Source organism: Cyrtonyx montezumae, unplaced genomic scaffold, assembly GCF_038088225.1.
Source record: "Cyrtonyx montezumae isolate F1298 unplaced genomic scaffold, pur_monq_1.0 scaffold_8, whole genome shotgun sequence".
NCBI classification, from domain to species: Eukaryota; Metazoa; Chordata; class Aves; order Galliformes; family Odontophoridae; genus Cyrtonyx; species Cyrtonyx montezumae.
In genome coordinates this window covers 12,250,191-12,263,868 of record NW_027072089.1, presented here as the reverse complement: position 1 = coordinate 12,263,868, position 13,678 = coordinate 12,250,191, and the positions used below count along the sequence as shown (strand labels likewise).

General features: G+C 43.0%; 1 protein-coding gene across 1 annotated transcript in view; it reads right to left on the bottom strand.

The window, feature by feature from the left end:
* Positions 1 to 13,678, bottom strand: part of ENPP2 (ectonucleotide pyrophosphatase/phosphodiesterase 2) — a 67,110-nt gene that overhangs the window by 52,479 nt on the left and 953 nt on the right. The window contains 1 exon segment of the mRNA XM_065751750.1: positions 10 to 112. Coding sequence (XP_065607822.1) covers positions 10 to 112 — 103 coding nt within the window.

Genomic DNA, 13,678 nt, shown 5'->3' with positions numbered 1-13,678 from the left:
TTACTGTACCTGAGATTGGGCCCTCGTCCCATTCTTCAGATCTCCTAACACGATTTGTTGTAAATCCCATGCAGACATTTACTCCAAAGGCAAAAGCAAATAAAGATATAACCTGCAAAAGCAAAACAGCAAAGTGATCAGATGGTGCAAATCAGCAGACTTCCAAGCCAAGAGCATGACGAATAAAGGGCAGAGATGATCCCTGTTACATTTGAGCTCCCCAGCACTGCAGTTCCCATCACTGGGGCAGCAGCTGACAGAGTCACTGTTTTAGAGTAGCATAAACCAGAAGGGGTTCATGAATAAAACATCTCTTTCTGAAGCTGAAACGCTCCTTTTTGTAGGACCTTATTCAGGAGAGACGAGCTACTCCTCCTCTAAAAGCAAACACGCTCCTTTCCTCCCCTACCTGGTGGAAGTGCAAGCAGCCCTTCTTAGCCATACTAGAGGATTCTTGAAAAGCCTGTGCAGTACCGTCCCTTTTGCTTTATAGTAAGCGCAGAGCTCTGTTTGCTCTGGGAGTTCGGGCTATTAGCTACAAGTAATCCCACCTGGTGAGGTTGACAGGCTCGTGTGATTTGTCCAGGGGGTGATTTCATCATGTTTCACTCACAAATCGGAGCTCCGAGTGCAAGAAGCTCCAGGCATCATCCCTCGCTGCGCCCTCCCCCCAAACACACACGCACGCTTTTATGTGGTTTCCTCTGGCAAAGCAGGGCTTTCTTCTCTCGCTGCGGCCAATAGCTTTTCCTGCTCGTTTTATTCTCCTTGCAAAAGTAACATGGCTAAAAGAGAAACCAAATGCGTCTCCATCTGGCTCAAAGAAGAAAAAAGGGGGGGAGGGGGGAAAAGCTCGCCCAGGCTGCGAAATGGAAATGTCCCCATGCCACCCTCCAGTGCCACAAAGCGTGGGGCAGCGACCTGGGCACCGCTCTCGCTCTGCACTGCCAGCGGGGTCGCAATGTCCCCATGCCACGGACCCGCTGGAAGCGTAAGGGTATGTATTCAGCTCCCACACGGTGCGAGGCGCAGAGCGATGGAAACGCTCACGGTTTTATCCAGAGGGCTGGAAACCACAGCCTTTCGGAAAGGAAGGGAAGTGGCACGTTCCCTCTGCCCCACATTTTCCCATTTTCTTCCCCAGCAGCAGGAAGCTAAGCTGTTTGGAGAAGCACTTGTATTTACCAAGCAGATGATAATGCTGAGCAGAATTTTGGTTGAAATCGGTTGTTTAAATATCGCTTACCGAGGCAAAATATTTACCAGTGTAGTTTGCTGCCTTTTTTGTCTAATGAGAGCTCCTTTCATTAAGGTATTGACTAACAATAGCATTTAAAGGGACAGAATCAAGGCTGTTGAGCCTATGGATAGACTTCCCTTGAGAAATTGCCATGTCGTACAGTGACATTCAGAAATACATCACAGTTTTCTTTAAACCATCTTGCAGTACAAAGCACACAGTTTTCAGCTTTGCTGAGAGATACTTTTTAGCTGCTGCAGTATCTGTACCTCTCCACTGCATAGCTTTGCAGGGCAAGCTCCTCTTTGCTTCTCACAACTCATCTGCCTGCCACCCATGGCTCAGAGCTGATGTTTTTTAACGCAGATTTTTAACCAAAAGTGTCTCTGTTGGGCAGCTGCACCTTTGTACTGCAAGCTTCAAGAAAATTTTATTAGCATGGGAAGACCTCAGTCTTAGCCATACCAGGACACTGTATTCCTCCCCTTGCACAGACGAGGGGTGTGAAGTTAAGACTTTTCTAATGTTTGCTTCATCACCAGCTGAAGATGAAATAGGCAGCTGAAGTATAGGCTGCATCATGTGCTGAAGGCAGTTCTTCTCTAGCAAAACAAAACAAAAAAAAAAAGAAAATCCCAAAAAAGCAGCCCAAAGACCTGCGTACAGGAGTCTAGAGAAGGGTAATAACCAAATTTTGAACTAGCTGTTCCTATAACATTATTCACTCTTAGCCTCTGATATACCTTTCGTTAAACATCTTCACTAGGAAGTGCTAGGTAAGTACAGCAGTGCATGACAGCAGCAGAGCAGAAAGCAAAGGGATCACACACCGAATTATTTGACAGTGTCACTTATCACGGCTGATGAAGTTCATGATTTGATGGGCAAAGCATGAGAATCAGCAGATTGAGCTCTCTAGCCTGGGACTCTCAGGTCACCATGTGATCCTGGGCAAAACACAATTGAATTTTCAAATCTAGTTGCCAGTTTTGAGTGACCAAAGCAACATATCCAGCCTCGGTTTCAGAGATGCTAAGCCTGTGTAGCTTCTGCATGTCTTCCTAATGTGCAAGTGCTGTTCTTTTGAAAGAAAGTTAAAAATGACCACCCACAAAAATGAAGCAAGAAATAAAATCAAAACATACAGTAGAATGGGTTTTTCCAACTGAAAATATACATATCATTTTTTTTCATTCATGTAACATCTCTGGAACTTATAAACTGCACAATTTCACATTAATGGAGGAGTTCATTTTAAATTTCCTGGCTCACACTACAAATATGTTATATTAATTAACATCCTTCATAATATCCTTTAAGAACTATAGATGACAGTGATCCCGAAACTGCTAATATTTTTCTTATGTGTTATGTAAGACGCATTTTCCAGTAGCTCTGAACTGACCGCATACTCAGATGCACAATAATCTTTTTGTAACAAGGATTCTGCCCAAAGCCACCCCGCAGATGCACAAGGAACCTATTAGCATAAACAAGGTTTAATTATTTTGTTCAGGGATAATTTCACTGCTGGGAGCACTGGCAATTAAGTTTTTAGCAATTAATTTCCATTCTACTCATCAGAAGAAGAAAGAATAAAGTAGAAATAATATGTTCCTGACCCTTTGGTCACGCAGTGGTTCAGTATGAGTTTTAGGGCCTAAATTGAACACATGAGAAAGCGATTTTAACAAGATCAACAAAACATGAAATGCATTTTTATCAATTATTGTGCATAAGCATTGGGATTTAGCATTTATGTCTGCTTAATACATGTAATGGTACTAAACTTTTAACTCTGAATGCAAAACTTCCAACCAGCCACTAGGTGACACACTAAATGAGAAATTCATATTTTAACAGTTCCAGAGTTACTTTACCTATGTTCCAGAGTTAATATAAGAGGGGGAACATTTACAGTCTTGTATAAAATTGACTTTTTCTTGAACTGTTTTGTTTTGTGATTATTTTTTGTTCGTTTGCATCTGTTTTTGTTCTTGGTTTCTGATTTTCAGTGAGAAAGCAAATTGCAGAGAAATCAAGTACACTGGCTAAGTCAGAAGCCTGGGATGAAGCAGGCTCTAAAGAAATGAGCCTCCCTAGCTCCTCATCTCCATGATGCACTGCTGGGAGCAATTAAATAATCAGAGGACCTGGGTGAAAGTTTCCAGTATACTTGATAGCTACATGAGTAGCAGAAATATGAATTTGATCTCTCCCTCCATTGTCCACCTTCTACGTGTAGCTGTGGTCAAGAAAAAAAGGCTTGTCAGGTACAAAAGTTTCTAATCGCAAAACCTTTCGATAAGCTACAGAAATTCTGTCACGGAATTCAAGCAATCTCCATTCTGAATGCCCTCAGACACCTGTATGGTGGAAGCAAGTAAGTCTCCAGCAGCTGAAGCAAACACGACGAGATGTGAGCACCTCACAGAAAATACTCCAGCATTTTCAGCAAAACCGACACAATGAAGAGACAAAGCCCACCAGGGTCAGAGGACAGAAAGAGAGCCAAGAGGTGATGGCCTGCAATGAACAGCACCTCAGCAGAGTCTAGCCTGGGAATCAGGACACAGCTACATATAGGAGCCCAGAAACTGAACTATATGCTCCAGCAAGTGATAGACTTCAAATGGCTGGCAAGGTGTACTGGAAAACAAAACCATGCACTCCAGTCATAAAGGGTAGGTGAAGATGCAGAGGTTCATATGGTTATGTGAGGGTGGAGGTGGGGTGTAGAGCACGAGAAGCTGTTAGGAGAGACAAGGGTCAGACTCTCCCTTCCTTGGGTTGTCAGATGTGTTGTGAGAGTAACAGAAGCTGCAGAGAGGATATTAATTTCCTTATGCATGGAAAAGCTCAATTTTGTCAAGGAGGTGAATTCCAAGGCGGAGGGCCCAGGAGCAAGGGGCGATGGGCTGCTCCACCATTTCTGCTGCTACCCTGAAAGACTGGAAGACCCACAGGCCAGGCTGTGCCTGCTTATGAAGAGTCTTAAAACACCATCCAGCAGTACTTGAGGGCTTAATGAATGCCTCACCAATTATCTCCCTGCTCATCATCATCCTGAAGGGAAAGGTATGCAAACCGTGTGCTCAAGTGCACCCAAGGAGTGGGCTGTGAAAGAAGAGGCAGCAGACCCTCAGGGAGGATCACAGACAAATTGAAAGTCTTCAGAATTGCAGTTCAGTGCAGTCCAACCTGAGGCAAGGAATGCCTCAGGCACCTACAGGTCCATTAGCATTTCTGAGCACCCCGTGTAAGGCCTTCAGGGAGCACCCAAATCCAGACTGAACAGCAATGAGAATGAGCAGCAAATGTCCTCCTCATTTTGCCCTGCTGGGTCAGCTACCAAACAAGGCCCTGCATGAAACATAGGTGTAACAGGTCCACGCATCTGGCCTGAACTGCACCTACACACGCTGCCTACCTTGAGAGAAAAGAGATACCACTGATCTAGGAGGCTCTGAGTCCCAGGCTTTGCTTCATCCTCACTGGGACAAGGACAGAAACCCCAGTGGGTGGCACAGTGAAGGAAGGAGAGCATAATGCAATACAAGGATAAATTCCCCCACACCTCACATCGTACATTACAAGCTTCAGTGACTGACTGAGGGAGATCTGTGAGTTTGGTGAGGGCACTGCAGCTCCTGAAGCTGCCTGGGGTGCCCATGGCAAGACATTATCTCTAGTGCAACACACACACCTGCCATCTGTGACCACACACAAGCAAAGCAAGGTTTGTAAACAGAGATATCTAAGTTAGGTGAAAACAGAGACACGTTTTCAGTGGCCCGTCGAAAACTGTGTACCTGAGAGCCTCCCTCCTTCCAGCAGTACAGCAGCTAACAGACCAGCAGGTCCAACACGTGTTAACACCTCCTTGAGAATGACACATTCAACAAGAGCATAAACACCAATCCAACACGCATGCTTTTATCACCTTCAAAGATGCTAACATCTTCTGAATTCAGTGTCTGGATAATATTACTGTTAAGAAGCAGCACAAGTACTTTTGAGCTCATCACAGCCAGTCTTGATGTCTTGCTGGCTTTTCATGGTAGCATGCTTGTGTTTACACAATCACTGATAACATACTGAATTTTATACAAAGCGTACAATCTGTTCCATTCTTTGAAAACCACAGTCCATTAGAAGCAATGAGTTCAAGTTAAAAGAGAAAATAAAACAGAGCAAAGCTGGTAATGTTACTTAAAGATGCAAGAAAACTGATCTTTCTGGACCTCAAAGCATGTTCCCACTTTCTTTCCATAACTTGTGTGAACATCCTTTACCATGTTTGACCATTTTTCAGTAGAAAATCAGCTTTGAACTTCCTGGATATATAAAACATCTTGTGAAGACCTCTACAATAATCCTGGAACATAATTCTCCTACTTAAGCATATCTACCCTCAGCCCAAACTTCTTTTTGGCACTCTTTCCAAGCTCAAGGCTTGGTTATGATTAAAAAACTTCCAAGTGCTAATCTCTTCCCTAAGTAAAATGTGGATATAATTAATACTGCGCTGTTTACTTTCAGATTGTTTTCTTTGCCAAACAAGAGTTTCTATTTCTTTGTTTCAAATCTCTTCTTTAAAAAAAAAAAAGTTTTTGGCACTTGGATCAAGAAAAGTATTTTAATTGATATTTTTCTTCTCATTAATCTAAAAAAAGAGAGAAAAATAGGTATTTTCTAAACAGCAAAATTCGATTTGATTTCAGTTTAAAGAGCTACGTCACTGAGAATATTATTCTCAACTTGCCTGTAGTTGGAGCTTTGGCCATCCATGCTCTCCAGCACCAATACATGTTCTGGGGAAAAAGCAAAGCGAGATCAGGCTTGATTCCTCCTCAACAAATGGGGGCATGTCCACATTTGGGAACATTCTCCTTTTGTTTCTGCAGTTGTACAAGGAGGTATTTCAAGGCTGAAGAACTGGCTGCTCTTACAGTGACCTGTAAGTGTCTGTACCTACTGAAGCTTTTTTGGCACAGTGAATGGATATGTGAAGGTAAGTAAGACTGCAGTGCTGCAATCCTGTGACAGGCTGTGAGCTGCAGTTAAATAAAAAGATCTGTGGGCCATGAGAAGCTTGAACCTACCTCATATGAACACAAGTCTGATTCCGGCTCAGTGATATTACATTTGCAGAGGGGCTACAAAAGTGGAGTACTAAATGCAGTGGTGCATTTAGTCCAATATAAAAAGAAGGTGCTCTGCTAAAAACAAATCAAAATAGCTAATGAAGAAGAGATGTACTCTGGGCAAACCAGCAGCAGAAAAAGCCACACATTTAGTAAAAGCTGGCTAAACTCCTGATGTTATTCACTGAGTATTCCCATGATTTCTCATGCAGGGGAGGATACAATAGTAACTGCACAGGCTGCTGCTAGAAGAAAAATCCATAAAATGAGAACACAGTAACACTCTCACAGATATAAAACCATTGTGGATGGAATGCTTTGTCACGTAGTTGAAATACTCATTTTATAGCACAATCTGAAGATACTCCCAACCATCGAGAGGACTGAGGTGATTGAATAAAACCAGCAGGTGCAGTCCAAGTGTTAGGCACCTATCAGCAGCCATAGAATCACAGAATTATCATATGGTTGGAAAAGATCTCTAAGATCAGGGGAGACGTTATAGCTCTCTATAGCTCCCTGAAAGGAGGTTGTGGTGAGATGGGGGTTAGACTCTTCTCCCATGTAACTAACTAGCAATAGGACCAGAGGGAATGGCCTCAAGTTGCACCAGGGGAGGTTCAGGTTGGATGTTAGGAAGAATTCCTTCTCTGAAAAGTGGCCAGGTGCTAGAATGGGCTGCCCAGGAAGGTGGTGGAATCACCATACCTGGAGGTGTTCAAAAAATGTTTAGATGTTGTACAAAGGAATACGGTTTAGTGGGAGAACATTGGTGGTAGGTGGATGGTTGGACTGGATGATCTTGGACATCTTTTCCAACCTTGGTGATTCTATGATTCTATCATCAAAGTCCAACCCATTTGGACAACCCAAAGTCCAACTGTTGACCCATTCCCACCATACCACAAAACCATGTCATTAAGTATCACACCTACACATTTCTTGTGCACCTCCAGGGACAGTGAGTCCACCACCTCCCTAGGCAGCCTGTACCAATACCTCACCAGTCTTACCGAGATGTTTTTCCTAATATCCAACCTGAACCACCCCTGGTGCAACTTGAGGCCATTACTTCTCATCCTATCACTGTTACATGGGAGAAAAGGCCAACCCTCACCTCACTACAACCTCCCTCCAGGCAGTTGCTGAGAATGATAAGGTCTCTCCTGAGCCTCCTTTCCTCCAGAATGAACAATCCTAGTTCTCTGAGCCATAAGATTTGTGCTCCAAACCCTTCACAGAATCTTTGCCCTTCTTTGGACAATCCCAGTAGACTGGCTGGCCATCATTCCAATTCCTCTCACTCCAACAACTCCACCACTCCTACCTAGGATCACAGTGTGAGTTATAAAATAAAAATTAAAAAAAAGGTAAAAAAAAAAAAATCCCTTCTTTCATTGTTTGGTTTTTTTGGTTTTTTTTTTTGTAGTTGGATGAGTTTTGTGCTCTAGTTCTCAGACCTGGAAGCAGCATGTTGTCTGCAATAGACAGCTGCAAGCTGCTACTGCTGAACCCTAACCTGGGTAATGTCAATGAGCAGCATCCCTTGGCTGGGGACAGCACAGAGCAACCCACCTCCTCCCTCATAGCTCTTCATGCTTGCTATCATGCATCTGCCACTGCCTGTTGTAACAGCAAAGCACAAAAGCTTAAAACAATTGCATACTACTTTTTAGGTCATTTTGGACAATGGGCCATTTTCCAAGCATCACAAATTTTCCTAAGTTGAACTCTGTCATGCCAGCTTTTATTTTTTTCCTGATTACAGCTGAGTGCAAAGATGACAAATGTAGGAACAAAGGGAAAAACATCCTGTTGGAACAGTACTCCCTGTATTCTCAGGGTGAGAAAAGTATAAGCAACATTTCAGCAACATAACAATGTGATCCATTGCTATTTTTTTTAAGCTGTATTATAATGTGTAACTGAATACATTTCAAGCTGTGCAGGAGTGCAATATGAAAAAAAAAATAGCCATGAAGGAAAGTGCTAGAAAGCAAAACTATGCAATTGTGACCTAGCATAGGTTTGCTTAAGGATTATTAGCCTTTTTCGTTGTTGCTTTTTCGTTGTTTCACCTATTAAGCATAAAACTTTGCAAAGTAGCAAAGACTCATTTTTTATGGATTAAACAAGGTGACTTTAGCAAAACTGGCCACTTTATTAACAGATTTCATCAATATTTTCAAGTGGATAATCTGACAGATTTAAGTTTTATATCTCTAATTATTTTTTTTCCCCCCTAACTATACAAGATTTTCAGAAATAATCTGCTCTTCGGTTTAATGATTACTGACTGCTGTACAATAAAAGAAGCTCTGCTTTGCCCAGCCCTCACAGAAAATAGATGCATGTTTCCTCCCCACCCAGTAAATCCCTTTTCCACAGCAGACACCAATAAAGCCAGCTAAAAATTGTATTTGTTGAAGCTTCTCAGAGCAGAGACAGATGTTCCTGGGCATTGCAAAACAGCTGGGGCTGTTTAATATTGTGTTCTTGCTCCGTTCATTGCTGCCCCTTCTCCAAGACACTGCAACATAACACCTTTGAAAGCAATGCCTGTTCTAATGCAATGCAAAATGGACATGAGTATAATAGAATTCTGGTGAAGAGCTGTTTCTCCAGCTTTTTCAGCTTTCTTCCCAGCTTTGCCAGCTGAAGGAAAGGCCTGCTGTCCTTGCTCGTGTCTGCAAGCTCAACGTATAACCCTTTTGGGTGAAACATTGACCACCCCAGTTGCCTCTCTCTGTCCCTTCTGCACTGCATTGCAACGACCAAAGGAGTTTCACTGCTCAGCTAATCTTCCCTCCAACTTAGTGCTGAGGAATACAATGATTAAATCACTTTATATATAAAATGGAAGGGAAAAAAAAACACACAACAGATCTTGGGTAAAAGAGCAGCAATGAGCAATGGAACCAAGCAGGGAGCAGAAATACCTCTAGGTGACACAGCTGAAGTCATAAAAGGAGGATCCCTATCCCTGGGGCAAATCTGGATCCCTCTGCATCATGACAAGAGCAGAAGCACATACATGCTTCCTCTATGGTAGCTTAAGACAGAACAGATGTTCTGCAAATAAGTATCAGACCAAACCTCATGTTCATACCCTTGTTTGTAGGCAACCTGAGCCTGCTGAAACATCTGCTTGATTCTGTAGATATGTTTTCGGAAGATATAAGGCAAAAAATAAAAAATAAACTAGGAAAGCTTCTGCTTTTGTTGCTTGCCATGCTGATGCATTATGAATAAAACAAACAAATCAACCTCAAAGCCTCACTGTGCCCAGTTGAATTTTGCAGTCAGATCCCAGCACTGTGTTACAGAGTCAGGACAGAGGGCACAGGGCAGAGGTGTGGGAGGGCTTTGGAAAGGCAGCAGCTTCAGCAAATAAGTTAGTCTTAATGCTGCCAGCAATAACTGGAGGCACCCAGTATCCCATTACAGTCAGAGCTATATCATGACATCCCTGAAAAAATGCTGAGCTGGCTGGTAGAGAAAAATAGAGTGGCTTTGGTTGGAAGGACCTCAAAGAACACCTACTTCCGACCTAATGCAGTGCAAGTTGACCTTGAATTTGGGGGTGAAAAGAGACAGTACCTCAGGAGAACAGATTCTTTGGGGGCTCCAAAAGAGGGAACATTTCTTTTTTGTTTTCTCTTTTGGGGGACCACAGAGGAGAAGACCATTCCTGTGATCAATCTTCTATTGTTAATGCTCTTCTTCTGTTAGGCACTTGTGCACAAGTCCAGTACAGGTTAAGGGACATACAAAAATTAGAGTGTATTTAGGTGTATTGAATTTATGTGGGCAAGCACAAGTGACCCGAATAATGAATCCTTTTGGACATGTTTCCTTTAACAGAAGTTTTAGATTACAGCATCAAGCAATTCTTTGGTACAACCCTGTCGTTTACGAAGAATGTCCAAAAAATGCAGTTTCCCTGAGCACAGAAAGGAATCCTATTGTTTTGGATATCTAAAAGGCACTTAAGGACTTCTTACATTTATGCTGAATGAAGGGCTATCAGCTCCAAAGGAATTTCACCCAACTTCATAGCAGTGATCCCTTTCCTCTGTCCTACCCTTAGCAAAACCTTGTCTTGAGTTTGCCTGTTGTCTTCACTGAGGCTTTAGATGTGTTGGCAGCAGCTTATAAAGAAAGGAAAGCAAGAACTTACAGATGATGCAAGCTTAGTTATTTACAGCACATTGTTTCATAAGGACTCTTTCTTCATGCCAGAAAACATTTTCAAGATAACGCATTCATCAATGTCACATTCATCACACACATGTAACCAGTACAACTGAAAAGGTTTTTCCCAGGGAGAAATATACAGCAATAAGCAGGTGTTCTGCAGATACTAAATTCTACTTTAAAATTATCCTCTTTGCCTTTTTCGCTGCTCTTTGCCAGGAGTGCTGATGCTGCACCAGAACCTTGTCTTGCCTGGAGGTCTCGCACTTAAATAGGGCAGTTTAGCGCAATCCCGGCAGAGATGAACTGTTGGAATCAAGCCACTGAATACACAGGGCTGGGATGGGGTGTCCATAGGCCATAATCCTCCCCTCTGCTTTGTTATGCTGCATGTAAATTACTGTGGCAAGCGTTCAGATCCTGGCCCAGGCTTGCACTGGGCTCTCTGAAAAACCTGGAGCAATTGGCAAAAGAATGAGCGGGTGGGTGAATTTGTGTGTAAACAACCTCTTCGTGGGCTAGGTCTGCCCAAAGTGCAAGCAGCACAGCCCAGCAGTGTAGGGAGCACACCCTGGCCTTGTCCTACATCTGTCTGATTTTGGCAGGTGCCAATACAAAGCTAGAAATTGGCATTAGGTCAGAAAACCTGCATGGGCAAAGTGTTTTCATCCAGGATAGTTTACATATCCCGAGTTTTGAGCGCTAGAGAGATGAGAGGAAGGGCCTCAGATGAAGGTAGCAGTGTTTAGGAATGAGCAGCAAGAAATGGAGACACAAAGAATAAAACAGGAAAGTGCTGTAATGGAGTTGGGATGTAGCCACTACAGGTGGGAGGGCTTAGGCAGAAAAATGGCAGGAATACTCTGGCCATGTTCTGTTGGCAAAGTGCAGGTTTCTACCAGGTGACATGGGAGTACATTAAAGGACACGCACCTTTCTAAATATATAAATGTAATTAAAAGGAAAAGGCCAACAAAGAGTTGAATGCTAGCAAAAATCAGAGATGGCCTCCAAAATGAGAAGGTTAAAATCATTAAAAAAAAGCAAAAAAATAAAATACGTGGAAACAAGATCAGAGGACATCACAGGGCAACAAGCTAGTGGCACCTTGGGGAAAACAGATTTCAGAACAGGCAACAAATACTGCACAGGCAGTGAGGAGGGACAAAAATGTGAGAGAAACAGCCCTGCAGACACCAAAGTCAGTGAAGGAGGAAGGAGTGGGAGTGCTCCAGGCATTGGAGCAGAGGCTCCCCTGCAGCTCATGGAAGAAATCCTCACTGGAGCACGTTTCATCCACACTGTCCTTACCTCAACCCTCAGGCTTTTCCATCCTATTTTCTTCCCCTGTTCTCTTGAGGAAGCAGAGAGATACAGCAGCCTGGTGGGTCCTGGGCAGCCAGCCAAGCCAACCCACCACAGCTTCCTCTTAAAAAAATCTTCACACAATAGTATGAAATTAGGTAAGCAAGGGAGAAATTCTGCAGATTTCTAAAGTACTTCACAATAGAAAGAGTGGAAGGAAGGCATAAAGTTTCCTACAGAAATGGAAAGAGAGTGACTGGACAGGAATTGTATTAAGGAGGCAATTGGAGACACAGTTTCTCTCCAGTTGCATAACTGAGGAAGATCCATCTGCAATAGGACAGCTGTATTTGGCTCCAACAAAACCAGGACACAGGAGCTGAGCTTACTTGCTATATTTTTGGTCTTTCAACCAAGTATTCAGGTACTGAATTGAATTATTCCTGCATATTCAGCAACTGAAACCTGTAAGGATTTCTTCACTTCTGGAAGAAAATTCAATGCCTTGAAATATGAAGGCTGCTAGGACAAAAGATTATTAACTACGGATCTTCCTATTGGAATTCAAACAGTACATAACAGCAGACTCATTCTCCAATGCCAATGGGACCCACATTTTATTATTTATGTATTTATATTTTTTTGTGTACTGAAGTGACAGTGACCCTGCCATCCGTTACTCAAAGTGAGCATGCACAGTTTCATGGATTTTGAGACAATGAAAGCCTATGAGATCTGACACCCCATGAACATGGTCACCATTTCACAGGGCGCTGATCTCAAGGGAGGGTGCACCCCAGATGGGCTGGTGCTACTCTGGGAGCATTGAACCCCCACACTCAGTGAGCTGCAGTGGGGGCCAAGTATGCCTCCATCTTCACAAGCACACAAAAATGAGCTCGCATTACTGATGTGTCAGTAGTGACTGCATTGCTCCTTCACTGTAAGTGTTTGGTGAAGCACCATAAAGGAGCACTCAAAATGGAAATTCAGACAAGGAGATGCTAGCTCCAGCACTGCCAGAAACCATCTCGTGCCACCACATGTCACTGATCCCTCAGAACAAGTCAACACCTCCACTTCAGTTCCATATGGAAAGGATTGCAAGTAGCACCCCTGGGCAAAGGCTGCTACGTGAGCATCGCTAGTAACAGCTACAGCATTCAAGAATTATGCTAACCTATTTTTACCTGGCATTCAAACTCAGCTAGAATCCTTTATGAGTAACTGGGAACCGGTGACTTTAAACTCATAGTTTAAGCACCATGTTACATCCTCAAATATAAGGCAAGATTCTGTAGCATGCAAAATAGAGTAGTCTTGTTTTCCTAACATGCTATGCAAGCCAACCTGCCAGGAGCAGGCATTTCTACAGCCTTGCACTTCAAAAGAATCTCCTTCTTAATCTGAAAATGCCCATAACAATCCCTAAACAGTTCGGCAGGTCACTCGTGGGCAGCCCAAAGCAAAGTCAGCCTCTTTTGTTTTACTTTAGGGATACAGAGCCCCACCTGCCCTCCATTACCTCTCCCTACCCAGCACAAGCAGTGCTGGCAGGTGCTGAAAGGAAGCTTGCAGACATAGAAGTAATTAGAGGAAATCACCATTACAATCTAAGCAAATTAGAAGCCAAGAAGACTCAGAAGAGGTATCTAGTGATTATTACTTCAGAATCAAACTAATAAAAAGCATTACAATTCCAACCATATAGAACAAGGCATGCACTGATTTGTTAACTCCTTATCAATTTACACCTCTGATCAGCACTTTGCATCTGTGGCATGGGGAG